General features: G+C 48.9%; 1 protein-coding gene across 6 annotated transcripts in view; it reads left to right on the top strand.

Annotated features, from left to right (window-relative positions):
- ADAMTS17 (ADAM metallopeptidase with thrombospondin type 1 motif 17) overlaps window positions 1–17,391 on the top strand; it is a 396,657-nt gene that overhangs the window by 55,968 nt on the left and 323,298 nt on the right. For all 6 annotated transcript variants that reach the window (XM_044933289.2, XM_025271613.3, XM_044933288.2 and 3 more), the window contains exon 4: window positions 7,898–8,070. In XM_044933289.2, the coding sequence (XP_044789224.2) occupies window positions 7,898–8,070 (173 nt within the window). The remainder of the gene's footprint in view (window positions 1–7,897; window positions 8,071–17,391) is intronic.

Below are 17,391 nucleotides of genomic sequence, written 5' to 3'. Positions count from 1 at the left end.
TGAAGCTCCAATACTTTGGCCACCTGATGAGAAGAGCTGACTCATTGGAAAAGACCCTGATGCTGGGAAAGATCGAAGGCAAAAGAAGAGGGCAGCAGAGGATGAGATGGTTGGATGGCATCACCGATTCAATGAACATGAACTTGGGCAAACTCCAGGAGATAGTGAAGGACAGGGAGGCCTGGTGTGCTGCAGTCCATGGGGTCACAAAAAGCTGGACATGACTTAGTGACTGAACAACAGTAACAGTTATACACCTGGTCCTGTGTTACACCTGACTCACATCCATCCTAAGAGAGTGGAGTAATTATCCCCTAGTTTTAGAGATGAGGAAGCTTGCCTCCGGCCCCCACAACACAGGCATACTCTACTCAGCTCCATCGGGTGCCATAGCTGGGCTCCTCACAGTAAGCGTTGCCCCCGCCTTCTGTGAAGAAGTGAAGGATAGGGAAGCCTGGTGTGCTGCGGTCCACAGGTCACAAACATTCGGACACGACTGAGCCACTGAACAACTGCCCCCTTAAGTGATGGTCATGCTGTATGTGAATTTAATTTCAGGACATTTAGGTTAAGTTTGTTGAAAATCTTGCTATTAATTAGGAATTCAAAGAGTTAAAAAAATCACTCAACCAAGTATAATTCTCAAATGTTTCTGCTATGCACTAGGCCATGCTTGGCAATTTGGAAGGTCCAGAGGGTGATATTTGGGTCCTTAAGCTCACAGTCTAGCCCAGAAGCTAAGTATAGACCCACGTTAGACTACAGCATGGATGGGAGTTTGGAGTTTGCAGGATTCCTGGGGAGCAGGGGGCTCGGGGAGGAGGGGGCACTCCAAGAGCCTCAGGGTCTCTGCTCAGGTCCTCCCCCTGCAGTGGGTTACAGGGGGTCTCCCGGCAAGCGGGGTAGACCCCAGAGCTCCAGCCTCCTGTTCAGCCTGGTCTGAGAGGTTTCACTGTTCTCAGGGTTACTTCTGTTGTCCAGTTTTGAGTTCGTTTCTGACGTGGCTGGTACAGAAAAGAAGGCTCCCTCCCCATGTCCTGCACGGCAGCCCGGCCTGCCCTGGCAGGGAGGTTAGTGTGGCGCCTTGGTGAGCCTGACACTGAGCGAGCCCGGGGCCCTGCCCGCTGGGCTGACCCCTGATTCTGGAAGCCCGTGCCCTCCCTCTTCTTTCTAGCTCCAACCGCAGGTCATCCCCCTTCTTGGCTCTGCCTGTTTTGTTGGCTGCAGGCCCATGGCGGCTCCTCTGGGTGCTCCCACTGCCCCTGGGACCGAGGGATCCCCGAGGCCACCCACTTGGAACGTGTAGGAGAATTTCTTTGGAATTCCCTCTGATGAGTGCTGTAGTTTTTGGTCCTCCACTCCTATAGAAGGTTCCTGAGAGAGACAGCTAAACTAAATTCATGATCACATTTGTCATAAAATGTGGGGAACACTGGCTAGTGCAGTGGCCCCTAGATGAAGTCTGACTTGTTATTTTTATTTTAGAAGTTGGTGTTAGGAAAATACTGTCTTTCCCTGAGGAATGGTGTTCCTCCCGTTGGAGGGCTGTGTAAAACTGATCATCTGGCATGTTTACCTTAAACTTTTAATTTTTCTCCTGATTTCAGGAAACTCAGAACCCAATTCAAGGGCAGAGTGGACAGTGGTTATTCTGCGAGGCTGGACTCCCAGTCAGTGGGGTTAGTGGCCTCCAGGAGCAAGATGCTGGACGCATTTCTGGGGGTCTCCATTTGCTTGTCTTGTCTGGAGGTGAGGTTGACAACAGTCTGCAGGGTGGAGTGAGCTCAGCCTGGAGGCTCTGGTGGGACCTCGGCTGCAGCTTCGGGAGCCACGTCCTCAGAGCGCTGGCTTCACAGGTGTGACTTCACCTGTCCCCAGCACGCACGTGGGCCCGTGCACTTCATCTAGAGAGCCTTCAGAAGCAATGAGTGCTCCCTAGGAACAACTTTCCAGAGCGCGTCCTCAGGCCGCCCAGGGACTGTTTGTTTCCAAAAGAATAAGGTGTGAAAATGAAGGTTCTAAAAAGTGATTCCCTGGGGGAAACCTTGTCTAAAAACTAGAACCTGCTATATACAAATTATGGGTTGGGAGGACAGTGTTGGCACTTCAGAAGGTTTCTCTGCAGGTCAGGTGTGTCTCTGGGTCTGTGTCCCATCGCCCCTCCTGACCATAGCCTTGGCGGTATGCATTCTCCTGCTAGATGCTCTTTGGGGCTTCCTGGGGCTGTCTCGTTTCCTCCTCAGCAGTGTTCAGAGGGAGCACTAGATGAGCTGCGTGGGTCACATGGCCAGCTGGGACACCCCGGCTGAAGCTTTCAGGCCCACCCTCCTCGTTTGTCTCTATGAAGAACAGCAGTGGTCCGTCATCAGTAGAGCTAAGCTTTATTGAGCACGTACTGTGAGCCAGGCGCTCAGCTCAGGGATTGCACCTGGATCTCCTTTAAGCCTGATCGCAGCCCACTGAGAGGAGCTGTTGTCGGTCTGCCTCGTAGATAAGTTATCTGAGGCTAGCAGGGGGCACACGATTTACCCCAGATCAGACAGAACAATGGGGACCCTCATTTGAATCCAAGCATTCTGTCTCTAAAACTCTGTTCTTGGCCACTAGGTGACCTGGCTGTCACCAGTCATAATTGCCATTGCAATTAGGGTGCCATTTATTTCAATAAATTCTTCAGAATCACAACATCCCAGAGAATGAACTAAATGCTCCTTAAGCATCTCAGTCACTGTGCAGGCCTGTGCGGTGGGGGTGATCATTCCGATTTTGAAGACAGTCACGTAGACTTGGCGAGGTTCTGAGCCTTGCCCAGAGTCCCACAAGTAGCTTGTAGTTGAGCTCGGTGCACGCTCTGGTCTGCCCCAAACTGCATCCCTGTTTTGAATCCTGTCGTTGCTTGCTACTCATCTGTAGGCCTCCATGGCCCCCAGGGTGAAGAGCTCCTGCACCCTGTGCTCACTCTGGGCACCAGGGCCTGTCCTGCCAGTGGGGACCCCTCTCCCAGCCCCAGAGGAGACCCCTCTCCCCAGGGCTTACGAAGGTCTCAGGGGCTTGGGCGCAGATCCCCGAGCCGTGCCTCCAGACGAGAACGAGGTGGCCGTCCTCTGGCCTCAGGTGAATTCTGGGCAACACATCACAGAGCTGCAAGGGCTTCTGATGGGACTGTTCTCGTCCTGCCCACGAGAGAGCTGGAGAAAACCCATGGTCAGGGCAGCTAAAGGAACACGTGGCTCTGGACTCTTCCCCGGTGCTGAGGGTTCTGGTTGTCCACTGAGCTAGTGTACCCAGGTGGGGACGTTCTTGTATCTGGACCTTGAGTGCTGCGTGTGGGAAATGTTTATGTTTCTGGCTTGAACGCCAAGTTCAGGTTAAGTGTGCATGTTCTCGTTGACTCTGTGAGCGTGTTGGATGCCTTCCACCCGGTTCCTGGGGGAGAGGCTCGTCTTTGTCTTCCCAGTGTCCTCGGGTAGCTGCCTCCATCTCTTCCACAGTGCCTGTTTTCCTTCTGATTTGCTTCCGCAGCTGGCAGGGCTCCTTTGGCATGAGGATAACCTGAGGTCTTCCCTGGAGATGATGTTATAGAATCAGACCTGCAAGGATCCTCCTTGCAGGACATAGAGTAATTTCAGGGCTGACTTCCACTGTTTGAATTCTTACATGAAGTATTTTATAGTTTATGCATTGGTTTTCCCTTGTGAATACCTAAATTCTCTGCTGTTGTTAAACTAAAATAGTATCTATTCTATATATAGCTTGACAATTTATAACTGAGCTTATTTTTCCTTTACCAAGAGCAAAACTAATAACTACAGTAAATTATATACTCGTACAGCATTTTGAACACTCCCCAAACTCATAGAATGATTTGAATATGCTAATTGTACAGTGTTTAGAATGACTTTGGTTTCTTCCTTGTCTTCTTCTCTCCCGCATCTTGTCCCAAACAAGGTTCATGGTAACTTGCATAAACACACACAGTTTTCTTCTTTAATGGATAATTGGGGCAAAGGGAAAATAAACGTAAGAAAAATAATGTGAAGCCCGAGATTGAAAGTCTACCAAGTCAGCACCAAGCCCCAGCGACGTTCTGGCAAAAGACACTGTTGGGGAAGGACTTGGGAGTGATCCCCGGCGTCTGTGACAACAGACCCGGGGCCTCGCAGGCTGCGGTCTGTCCTCATCGGTGGGGTGAGGGCCGCCTCCCCCGTTCCCACAGTGGAGGGAGACAGCTGATTACCAAGTGAGCCTGGAGGGCCCCCAGGTGGCTGCCTGCCTGCTTGGCCTCAATTTTGACCTCTCCTGTGAGGTCTAGATTCAGCACCCATGTTATTCTGAAATTGATGTTTTTCTTGTTGCTTTTCAATATGCTTCTCATCTGTGAATATTGGTATTGCTGAGACTTTATTAGGGAATATTGATGCAGTCCATGGAATTAAAGGTAAAAGTAGATTATGGTTCTGTTCTCCCTGTAGGAAAGAAAGAATCATCAGGCGTGATGGCTGTAGAGCTTTGCTGATGGAGGGGTTGCTGGGAGCAGGGATTGAGGAGGGCAGTGAGCTGCCTTCTGCTCCTCCTGTTCCCACGTGTAGGGACAGGGAATACAGGTCCTCGCTGGCTGTCTTAGCTGCTGTTCCCCAATCCAGGCTTCTGGATGCTGACTGCTGAGTGTCTTTATGTACTCATTCCACTGCAGAAAAAAGTATTGCCTTTGATGAGGGCTTGCTGTCCTAGATGTCCCTGGAAGAGGTGTTCAGTATGTGGCCCGGACACCACACTGTCCCGTGAAATCTGAAAAATTCTGATTTCCTGAAACCCAGCTGGCTGTGGGAATCTGATTCGAGTCTTGAGGCTCCTCCTCTTATGCTTGGGAAAGGATGGAGCACCAGGGTGTCCGTGAACACCAGTTCACGTCCTTGAACGTGTGGAGGGATCACCAGCCAACCTATCGTGGTTGCCATGTGACAGCCCCAGTTCGCGGTTGTTGGTGAGGGGACACAGCAGGAGCACGCGTGCCCCGGGCCGGCCATGTACTTGCTGCTCTGACTCGAGGGCCTGGTGCGCGTGGAGGCAGAAGGCTGCTCCTCCTGCTCAGGTCCTACAGCAGTCAAGGCCACGCACAGAGTCCTTTCCTGCTGAGTTTTCCGTGGCCTTTCCTGTCCCTGTGTTTTAAGTTCAGATGACACCGAGGAGCCTATTCACACCCAAAGCAGTGCAGGCAGGAGAGTCAAAGCTGTGGGGTGAGGCCTGGGTTCTAGAGCCAAATCCACCCCTGCCCAGTGCTTGACTTCAGCTTTGTTATGTGGGAAATAGGGATTCCACTCACTCATTCATCCATGCATTCATTCATCCACCCACTCAAGCATGCACTCATTCAGTGAGTGTTTACTTCACAACATGTACTGGGCCCGGGGCCGGGGGCCAAAGGGGCAGAGGGAGTCGTCGTAGCTGCAAACCCTTTAACAACTACAGAGCCCCGACTGTTGTGTTTTACCTGTGACAGTATTCTGGGCAGATGTTAACATGCAACATTACACCCTTTGTGGCACCATTTGTTAGCTCTCCCAGGTCCATCAGGGAGGGAGAGGCAGTTCTTGTTGGTCCTACTTGAAAGACAGATGCCCAGTGCAGTGTTTTTCTGTGTGAAAAGTCCAGGGGTCACCTGCTCCTCTGGTGGGAAGTGCTAGGCTACCTTTCTAGGAAAGCACTCACCACTTAGCTGTTTCAGCCCAGCATCTTCCAGAGAAATATTGCTCATGCGTCCTTTAGACACTGCTAAAAATGCAGCTGTATTCATGCAGGAGCCAGAAAACACAGACATGGTGAAAATAAGCAGCCAGTGTGGGGAGTAGCTGCAGAGGAATCCATGAGTTGGGGATGCGGAAAGATGGGTAATAACTCCCAGCTTAGGGAGGAGCCGCGGCACAGTTTGTTTCTTCATCACCTTGGAAAATGTGGGTGTGCTAGTTACAGCAGAGCTCCTATTTGGGTGGCCCTTCACTTCTGCTGCTTTAAAGTGAGGGTGACGTGGCTTATCGCATATTCCAAGATGAATAGGTTGGCCTGATCCAAGCAGTGAGCGCCCGGCAAGCATGCTGAGCTCAGAATTTGGAGGTTGCCCGTGGTCTACCTTCCTTGTATTCAGAGGGGCTCCGTGAATGTGAGTGCAGGTCCAGAGCGAGATTGCCAGCCACGGGCCTCTTTCATTCTGGCTGTGTGCAAAGGCAGTACCATCTGAGACCGTATCTTTTCTCTTAGAATAGACCCTGTCTTCCTAAATTCCACTCCTAAGGCCTGGAAGTCTCCATGGGAGGTGAGCCTGGCTTTGGGGAGGAGGGAACCACCCTGCGGGTTGACAAGACAGTCATACATTTTGTCTTGCATTTCTGTGATAAGTCAGATGACATATTTTGCTCCCCAGGCCCTCTGTTTTATTGCTTATAGTTTAAACGTGACTTCTGGGGTTTTCTCAGACTCAGGGATAATACTTTAAATAAATAAGTACTTGTTCTATTGTATAAATTTGGAAAATACAGAGGAAAAAAAGGAAAATGAAGATCACACATCACCCATGATTCGTATTTTAGTTAAGTTCTTCCTAAAGAAGGTTATTATCTCTGGGCCTGAAGATGCTTGTGTGTTAAATCTTTGCCAACCTGAGATTTAACTATATATAGATTCATATGTGCTTCTCTCTACATCACTAAATAATCTTCACAATTGTGCTTTGCATGACTGCCCACTGTTTTAGCATCATTGGCTTTCTCTGTGGTTGTAGGTTGTTTTTCAGTTTGTCTCACTGCACAGACTGTTTATACACTATGAACCGTATTTCAGGTTTTTTGTGTGCATCTTCGGTTCTAGAATGACTGAGTCACTGTATGAAACCAGTTTGTACACCTATGGGCTGAGTTTATTCTATAGAGGTTGTAGCAGAGCTGGCTTCTGTGTTCAGTTCAGTTGCTCAGTTGTATCTGACTCTTTGCGACTCCATGGACTGCAGCATGCCAGGCCTCCCAGAGTGTACTCAAACTCATGTCCATTGAGTCAGTGATGCCATCCAACCATTTCATCCTCTGTCATCCCCTTCTCCTCCCACCTTCAATCTTTCTCAGAATCAGGGGCTTTTCCAATGAGTCAGTTCTTTGCATCAGGCGACCAAAGTATTGGAGTTTCAGCTTCAACATCAGTCCTTCCAATGAATATTCAGGACTTATTTCCTTCAGGATTGACTGGTTGGATCTCCTAGCAGCCCAAGGGACTCTCAGGAGTCTTCTCCAAAACCACAGTTCAAAAACATCAATCTTCGGTGCTCAGCTTTCTTTATAGTCCAACTCTCACATCCATATATGACTACTGGAAAAATCATAGCTTTGACTAAACGGACCTTTGTTGGCAAAGTAATGTCTCTGTTTTTTAATAAGCTGTCTAGATTGGTCATAACTTTTCCTCCAAGGAGAGAAAGAAAGGCAGTTCCTTAATTTGATAGCTATTATTTTCATTTTTATATGAGCCCACATGGAAGATTTTCATTCCAGTCCCAAAGAAAGGCTTCCATGTGGGCTGATGTAAAAATGGAAAAATAGCTATCGAATTAAGGAACTGTCTTTCTGTTCACATTCAGATTCTGAAAGTGCATGTTATTGACATCGACCTTTGATGTTGATCAGAGGTGTTTGCACCCACAAATCTGTATGTCAGTCCTCAAGTGGTGGCTTTGAGTGTCCAAATGTTCTGACGTGGGACTCAGTAATAACCCTAGCTGTTTAGCAAAGTAAGGTCTTCTAGGAAATCAACTGATCTGAAGAGTCAGCCGAGGGTTACTCACTGTTTACTAATATCCCTTTCCTGTGGTGAGGAAACAGCAAAGCGCGGCAGGAATGTCTCCGTTGTTTTCTAGAAAAGAAGAAGCCGAGGAAGGGCCGGCCGTCGCGGGATGGGCGGCAGCGGAGGAATGCCATCCGGCTGACCAGCGAACACACGGTGGAGACCCTGGTGGTGGCCGACGCCGACATGGTGCAGTACCACGGGGCTGAGGCGGCCCAGAGGTTCATCCTCACCGTCATGAACATGGTGAGTCTGCTACCTCCTGGAGAGGGCTCTGCACGTGGCACCGGCGTCTGCTCCTGGGTCGGGGGTGGGCTCACACACAGACTTGCCACCCCTGGGCAGGTGGGGCACAAGGGGCGGGGGGGGGGGGGGCACCCTAGGCAGAGGCCTGAGTGCTGAGCGGGGTTGGTGCAGGGTCAGTGCCGGAGTCCGCCCGGGGACGGGAGTCCTCCCGGTGCTGGGAGTCTGCCCGGGGATGAGTGTCCGTCCGGTGTGGGAGTCTGCCCGGGTACCGGAGTCCGCCTGGGAGTGGGGGTCTTCCCGGTGTGGGAGTCTGCCCAGGGATGGGAGTCTGCCCAGTGCGAGTCTGCCTGGGGACGAGAGGCCGCCCGGCGATGGGAGTCCTCTGGTAGTGGGAGTCCGCCTGGTGCCGGGGGTCCGCCTGGTGACGGGAGTCCGCCCGGGAACGGGAGTCCGCCTGGTGCTGGGAGTCTACCCAGTGCGGCAGTCCACCCGGTGTGGGAGTCCTCTGGTAGTGGGAGTCCACCCGTGCTCCCCACTAGATGCCTCCCAAGACCCTTTCTGTGGGTGAAGGCCCCTCTCAGAGGAGTCAATGCTGAGTAAGTCAGTCCTGCTCTAAGGAACCAACTGTCTAGTACAAAGAATCAATATCTGACTGTAGTGTAAAACAGAGCTGGCCTGTGCAAGGAAGAGAGGTCGTCTAGTTGAGGGAAGCAAGGAAGGAATCTGGGTCTTCTCTGGTTTGATGAATGGGCAGAGGAGGGAAAGCTTCACATGGTGGGTAGGTGGGGAGGGGCTGCCCACCTCAAACTTCAGACATGGAAGAATGTTTGTGTGCATCCCCACTCCACCATCTAGCCACTCTCCTAACAAGCAGTTTTGAAGATCTCCTGGCATAGTGGTAGGTGCCAGTTACAAATCCTGAAAGACCCGGTCCTTTCTGCAGAAGGCAGTGGTGTCACAGGTGGGCGACGCATCTGTGCTTGAGTAGGCATTTCTGCAGGGAGCACTGGGGGCCAGGTGGAGGGCTGGGGAGTGATCACCCCGAAGTGTGGGGGCATCATGGAAGAGCTGACCCTTCAGCCAAGCGAGGGTGCTTGCCCGACTGGGGGAGCAGCGGCAGGTCATACAGGGGGTGCCGCAGGAGCTACCTCTTGGGGAGGACAGGTGGACTGGTGTGTCTGCAGCTGTTGGTGTGGCTGGCCTTGGCCAGGCTGAGCAGAGCACAACAGGGAGAGAGAAACTGCCCACAGAGGCACAGTGGAGTGCCAGGGTCAGGGCCGGGCTGGAAGGCAGACAGACCTGGTGTGGGTTGTCCTTAAGGAGTGAGGTGAGAGGTGTGGGAAGGGAGTGGTTAACAATGCCTGATGCTGCTGCCGGCCCCAAGGAGTAGCTTTAGGGATTGGTTCCCTGGTGGCTCAGACAGGAAAAGCGGCTGCTTGCAATGCGGAGACCGGGGTTCCATCCCTGGGTGGGGAAGTTCCCCTGGAGAAGAAAATGGCAACCCACTCCAGTACTCTTGCCTGGAAAAACCCATGGACGGAGGAGCCTGGTAGGCTCCAGTCCATGGGGTTTGCAAAGAGTCAGACAGGACTGAGCGACTTCACTTTCACTTTCACTTTAGGCATTGCTGGGGAGGGAAGCTGGGGAGGGGCAAACTGGGATGAGATCAGGCAGTGAAGAAGTAAAAACAGCATTGCAGAAGATCTTGGCTGAGGGAGAGAAGAGAAAAGAGCCTCACTGGGTGGAACCGAGGTCAAGGAGGACTTTGGAGAGGGAAGCGGGTGAGGGGGTACCAGAGTGGGGTTTAGGCCCAGACACACCTGCCGCAGGAGCCCTGCTCTGAGCTCAGAGCTGGCAGCGTCAGAACCACTTTGAGCCGGCCCCCCTGCATGAGCAGCTGCGAGGCAGGGGCTTAACCACCACCCCCGGGACTTCAGCTGCCCCAGGGGCCTTCTGCCTGGTAACAAACGCACATACACCTCATGGAAAGTGGAAAGGCCAGGCCCTGGCTGTGCCACAGCCACTGAGAGATGCTGGGGGCGGCCTGAGAGCAGAGAGGCTAGAGACATGGCATGGGTCACACAGGCAGTCCCTGGCAGGGCTGCGGCCGTCAGGCCAGGCCTGTCTGTAACTCCACAGCGAAACATGATCGTAAGCCTCACCCTGGGCTGATGGGGATGGCGAGCCCCACGGTATTCCTGTCCACTGTGTAGTCAAAACTCCAGTACCTCGACCTCTGTCAGGTTGACTTGCCAGTGCTTGCTTTGGGGACACGTATCAATTTGCAGGAAACTCCATCTGTCTGTCCCCCACCCCCACCCCAGACAGGCCATGCCCTAAGGCCGAGGCTGCTTTGGTGGTGCATGGAGTCTTGAAGGTGAATTACCCTCTGGACCCACAGACCTCCCTGTAGGACGGGCTCGTCTGCAAAGCCCAGCGATGTGGACCCACTGGGGGACCGATCCAGGGCTGATCTGTGGACACGGGCACACCGTGAGATTTCAGGTCACCCTCCCCTTTAAAGTCATCAGCTCTAGGAATTCCATTAACTTCTTTTCTTTCCTTTCTCCCCCAACCCTTTCCTTCCTCTCCCTTTTTTACTTCCTTCCTTCCCTTCTCCAGATTTTTAAAACTTATGGTGATAAATATGTGCCAGAACAGTTTCTGTCTGACCCTTTAAGCCTGCAGCTCTGTACATTAGGTGCATTCACATTGCTGTACCGCCATCCTCACCATCCGTCCCTGGAATTCCTTTCGTCTTGCAGAACTGAAACTCCTCATTTGACACTGGAACCCCATGCTCCCCTCCCCCAGCCCTGACAGCCACCCTTCCATTTTGAATTTGACACTCACTCCAGTACTCTTGCCTGGAAAATCCCATGGACGGAGGAGCCTGGTGGGCTGCAGATCATGGGGTCGCTAAGAGTCAGACACGACTGAGCGACTTCACTTTCACTTTTCACTTTCATGCACTGGAGAAGGAAATGGCAACCCACTCCAGTGTTCTTGCCTGGAGAATCCCAGGGATGGCAGAGCCTGATGGGTGGCCATCTATGGGGTCGCACAGAGTCGGACACGACTGAAGTGACTTAGCAGCAGCAGCAAGGACCTCATATATACGTGGAGTCGGACAGTATTTGTTCTTTTGTGACTGGTTGATTTTTACTCAGCACAATGTCTTCCAGTTTGGTCCATGTCCTTGGAGGTGTCAGAATCTCCTTCCTGTTTGGCTACATAATGTTCCATCATATGGATACACTGCATTTTGTCTGTTCATCCACTGATAAACGTTTGGTTGCTTCCTCCTTTAGGCTCTTTTGAATAATGCTGCTGCGAACGTAGGTGTACAGTCTGAGTCCCTGCTTTCACTCCTTTTGGGTATGTACCCAGAAGGGGAATTGCTCCTGTTTCAGCTTTTAATGGTGTTTGGCCCTGATTTCTGAGAAATATCCCTGAGCTCTGCGTTTGCATGAGCCCTGGCCTCCCTGGCGGCTGGTTAATGACGGGCTGCAGTGCTCCAGTGCCCAGAGCAGAGCCCAGAGGCAGCCTGCAGGGGCTGGCTCAGCACCAAGCTCTCTCACCTGTAGGTAATTTCATCTCATTTATTTATTTTTTGTCCAGGGCACAAGTCCAGGGGATAAACATTCATTACAACAGCTAAAGTAGTAATAAGGCAAAGCTCCTAGTTTGATACTTGCTTTCATAGTTTTATCATGTGGACAAGAGCCGCTGTTTTATTTATCACAGGTCGGAGAGGGGTTGTATGTGGGAGTGTTGGTCTCCCCACGAGCTGTAAGGACTGAACGACAGGGGCTGAGGGGTGGCGATGCTTGCCTTCAACTTGACCCTCTTCACACCTCTTCAGCTGCTGATACTAAGATGTTGGCGGCTCCAGGTCCTGCTGCCTGAGGGCACATCTGGGCCAACCACATTCATTTGAGATTTAGATGTTGCTTAACGAGGGCTTAACAGAGGGCTGCCTAATAAGGGCAGTGCCGCTTTGGTAAAGGGCACATGACATTTGTACACTGACAGCCCTTCGGTCGTCTGCTCCTTAGAGTTTCTTGGCTGGTCTGACGAGGCCAGAAAACAAATGGAAGCAGAGCTCACACCGACTCTCCCCACTGGCAACCTCTGTCTTGTTGCTCTGTGAGTCGCTGTTCAGAATATTTAAGAACCAGTTGCATTCAGACAGTGTACCTTGCTTTAAACAAGGCCACCGTCCACGGCCTCCAGCGTCCTTCAATTTCTCAAACCCTAGTGTTAAAAATACAAAGAATTCTGTCTGTCCTGCCCATAGCTGTTTCAGACAAGGGATCTCTGTTAGTAAGATCATCTCTAAGCCGGGATGCCAGGGAAGGGCGGTGGCTGTACTGAGGAGCCCTGTCGTTAGACTAGGCCCCCGGGTGCAGCCGGCAGGAAGAGGAGGCCAGCCGCCCTCTCTCTCCTGGTGGACCGTGTGGGCGTGTAGGGTTGAAACAGCTCTGTCTCCTTCGCTCCTCTGGATTTGGAAGGAAATCTGCCGGAGAGGTTGCCACCTTTGTTCCATCGGTTTCTCTCCAGCACCATTTGGTGCTGATGTCCAAGTGCCCACCCCACCTCCCCGCCCTCCCACTTGGGTCTCTGTGGGCAGGGGGCTGACCCAACTCCTACGTGCCACTCTGACCACAGGGACTAAACCCGGACAAGTCCCTGTCCCCAGGTCAGGCCAGGGGGCTTGTGGGGCCGGGGTGTGGGACAGCCCACCCACAGTTGGCAGAGTGTGGGGGTTTGGTGTCAAGTGCTCAGTTTTCGTAGCATCACAGAGTTGTGAATTAGGTCCATGTCAATCAGTGGCTGATGGCCCATATTTCAGAGGAAGGAAGGGTGTATGTGGTGCCTTGACTAGTCCAGATGGACACTTCATGATTTCATGTCACTTCCTCCTCATCCTTGGTGGATTTTCTCATTCTCATTTTACGAGACGAAAATAGAGGTTTGTGGGGAGTTCGGGGTGCAGAGCCAGTGAGTGCCTCGCAGGGTGAGGTCTCAAACCTGGGCTGAGGGTTCCCTGTACCACCTGGTCATAAGGGAGACCACATATCTCAGATCTGCCCTTTCTTTCCATTTCTACTCTGGACTGACCGCCGTTGTTTTTTATCTTGACAACTGCAGGAGTATCTTCCCGGGCTCCTCACTTCCATTGTCTTCCCTCTTGGATCCTTGCTACAGAATGGCCAGAAGGGTCTTCTGACAGAATTAGGATGTTGTGGCTAGGAGCTCTGAGGCACTCTGTGGCTTCCCTTGTGGTGGATGTGGAAATCTTCCCCGCCTCTGCCCTCCCAGCCCGTGTGGCCGGGGCCCACCTGCTTCTCCCGGGCTTCACGCCCTTCTCTATGCCAGCATGGACTCCTGCCATGTGTGCCACCATTTCTCAGGGACCCCAGTAGGCTCCTCTCTGACTTGTAGTATCTCTTTGTCAGGAATAGTCTTTGCCCTACTTCATACAGAATTGGCTCCTCTGTCTTTTATGTCTCCAGAGAGGCCCTCCTTGCTGACTCCTCTGAAAAGGCCACCTGTTTTCTTTATCATAGCAGTCTGCTTTTTCCTTGGTGGTTCTTGTCTTGATTTATAATTCCATTTCTTTCTTTCTTTTTTTTTTTTTTTTTTTTTTTTGCTTTTTAAAAACCATCTTGCTGCAGAGTTTCTGTGTACTATTGAATTCAGGCTGGTATAAAATCAGAATGCTATGACTGTAGGATGTTAAATATAATGCTCATAGTAATCACAAAGAAAATAGCTATAAAATATACCCAAGAGGAAATGAGAAGGGAATTTTAAAATTTCACCATAAAAAAATGAAACATGCAAAAAAATCACTAATGCAGGAAATGAGGGCCCAAAAAAGCTATAAAACACGTAGAAAACAAATAGCAAAATGCAGAAGTAAGTCCCTCTTTGGCAGTAATTATCTTAAATTATAGGTTAAACTCTCCAGTCAAAAGACAGATTGAGTTTGGGGAAGAATGGTTACATGTATATGTATGGCTGAGTCCCTTCCTGTTCACCTAAAACTATTGCAACGTTGCTTGTTAATCAGCTATACTCCAGTAAAAAATAAAAAATTGGCTTTTTTAAAAGACAGATTAGTAGAATGGATCTAAGAAATGCTCCAATGTGTATAAGAGGCTGACTTTACATTAAGACACAAATAAATCAAAAGCAAAAGAATAAAAAGATAGTCCATGCAGATAGTAACTGTAGAGATCAGGAGTGGGTACATTAATATGACACAATATAAACTTTAGTCAGAAAAAGTTACAAGAGACAAAAATATCTTGTATATAATAATAGATTCAATACAGCAAGAAAATGGAACAGTTATAAGGTTTTATGCACCTAATAACAGATCATTATAATATATGAAACAAAAACTTTATAGAATTGTAGTGACAAGTCTACAGTGTTCTGTAATAATAGACACTTCAGCTCCCCCCTTCCACACACACACACACACACACACTATTAGTAGTGAATGGGAAAAGTAGACAGAAGATAAGTGAGGAAATAGAGGACTTGAACAACACAGTAAGGCAACTAGATCTAATAAGATATACAGAACACTACCCAACAATAGCAGGATATTCCTTTTTTTCAAATGCACATGGGATATACTCCAGGATATACTGTATATATTCACAGATTGTCTCCACAGATTTAAAAATTATCATACAAAGTATCTTCTCTAACCACAGTGGGATTAAGTTAGAAATCAGTAACAGAAGGAAAATTGGAGAATTCACAAATATGTGGAAATTAAACAACACACTCTTATACAACCAGTGGGTCAAGGGAGAAATCACAGGGGAAATGAGAAAATGCATGAGGCTGAGTTAAAATGAAAATGCAACATACCAAAACTTATGGAAAACAGGGGAAGCAGTACTCAGAAGGAAATGTATAGCTGTAAAATGCTTACTTTTATTAAAAAAAAAAATAGGATCTCAAGTTAATAACCTAACTTTACACCTTAAGAGAGCTAGAAGAGCAAACTAAACTCAAGTCTAGCAAAAGGAAGGGAAGATTAGAGCAGAAATAATTAAATAATAGAAAAACAATAGATAAAATCAGTAAAACCAAGAACTGATTCTTCAGAAAAACTGAGAAAATTGATAAAACTTTAGCTAGATTGATTAAATCTTTAGCAGAGTTCCAGAGAATAGCAAGGAGAGATAAGAAGTCCTTCTTAAATGAGAAATGCAAGGAAATAATGGGAAAAAACAGAGTGGGAAAGACTAGATATATCTTCAAGAAAATTGGAGATACCAAGGGAACATTTCATATAAGGATGGGTATGATAAAGGACAGAAACAGTCCCAACAGAATCAGAAGAGTTTGAGGAGAGATGGCAAGAATACACAGAAGAACTTTACAAAAGTGGTCTTAATGAACTGGATAAGCACAATGGTATGGTCACTCCCCTAGAGCCAGACATCCTAGAGTGTGAAGTCAAGTGAAAAAAGAAAAAAAAAAAAACTTCCCTTAGGAAGCTTTACTATGAACAAAGCTAGTGGAGGTGATGGTATTCCAGCTGAGTTATTTAAAATCCTGAAAGAGTATGCTGTTAAAGTGCTGCACTCAGTACCTTAGGATTTAAAATCCTAAAAGAGAATGTTGTTAAAGTGTTGCACTCAACACTAAGAAGTCTGAGTGCCAAAGAGTTGGTGCTTTGTACTCAATATGTCAGCAAATTTGGAAAACTCAGCAGTGGCCACAGGACTGGAAAAGGTCAGTTTTCATGCCAGTCCTAGAGAATGTTCAGACTATTGTACAGCTGCACTCATTTCACACACTAGCAAGGTTATGCACAAAATCCTTAGAGCTAGGCTTCAGTAATACATCAGTTGGGAACTTCCAGATGTAGAAGCTGCATTTAAGAGTTAGAGGAACCAGAAACCAATTGCCAACATTCATTCAATCATAGAGAAAGCAAGGTAATTCCAGAAAAACATCTCCTTCTGCTTCATTGACTACACTAAAGCCTTTGACTGTGTGGATCACAACAAACTGTAGAAAATGCTTAAAGAGATGGGAATACCAGACCATCTTACTTGTCTCCTGAGAAACCTCTATTCAAGTCAAGAAGTAACAGAACCAGACATAGAACAACTGACTGGTTCTAAACTGATAAAGGAGTATGGTAAGACTATATATTGACATACTGTTTATTTAATTTCTATGCAGAGTACATCCGGAGAAGGCAATGGCACCCCACTCCAGTACTCTTGCCTGGAAAATCCCATGGATGGAGGAGCCTGGTAGGCTGCAGTCCATGGGGTCGCTAAAGTCGGACACGACTAAGTGACTTCACTTTCACTTTTCACTTTCATGCATTGGAGAAGGAAATGGCAACCCACTCTAGTGTTCTTGCCTCGAGAATCCCAGGGATGGGAGAGCCTGGTGGGCTGCCGTCAATGGGGTCGCACAGAGTCGGACACAACTGAAGTGACTTAGCAGCAGCAGCAGAGTACATCATGCAAAATGCAGGGCTGGATTGAATCATAAGCTGGAATCAAGATTGCCAAGAGAAATATCAACAACCTCAGATATGCAGATGATGCCCCTCTAATGGCAGAGAGTGAAGAGGAACTTAAGAGCTTCTTGATGAGGTTGAAATAGGAGAGTGAAAAAGTGAATTCAGTAACTATGATCGTGGCATCTGGTCCCATCACTTCATGGCAAATAGAAGGGGGGAAGTGGAAGCAGTGACAGATTTTATTTTCTTGGGCTCCAAAATCACTGCACATGGTGACTGCAGCCATGAAATCAAAAGATGCTTGCTCCTTGGAAGGAAAGTGATGACAAACCTAGGCAGCATATTAAAAAGCAGAGACTTCACTTTGCCAACAAAGATTATTGTTGTTCAGTCGTCAAATTGTGTCCAGCCCTTTGCCAGCCTCGTGGACAGCAGCACACCAGGCTTCCCTGTTCTTCACTGTAGTCAAAGCGGACAAAGGTCTACACAGTCGAAGCTATGGTTTTTCCAGTAGTCATAATAGAGATATGAGAGCTGGACCATAAAGAAGTCTGAGCGCCAAAGAGTTGATGCTTTTGAACTGTGGTGCTGTAGAAGACTTTTGAAAGTCCCTTGGACTGCAAGGAGGTCAAACCTAAAGGAAATAAATCAGTATTCATTAGGAGGACTGAAGCTTCATGCTGAAGCTGAAATTCCAATATTTTGGCCACCTTATGCAAAGAACCAACTCATTCAAAAAGACCCTGATACTGGGAATGAGATGGTTATATAGCATCATTGACTCAGTGGAAATGAATTTGAGCAAA

The sequence above is a fragment of the Bubalus bubalis genome, chromosome 20, assembly GCF_019923935.1.
Source record: "Bubalus bubalis isolate 160015118507 breed Murrah chromosome 20, NDDB_SH_1, whole genome shotgun sequence".
NCBI lineage: Eukaryota > Metazoa > Chordata > Mammalia > Artiodactyla > Bovidae > Bubalus > Bubalus bubalis.
The sequence above is the reverse complement of the archived record's forward strand: the minus strand, read 5'-3'. Positions and strand labels throughout refer to the sequence as shown.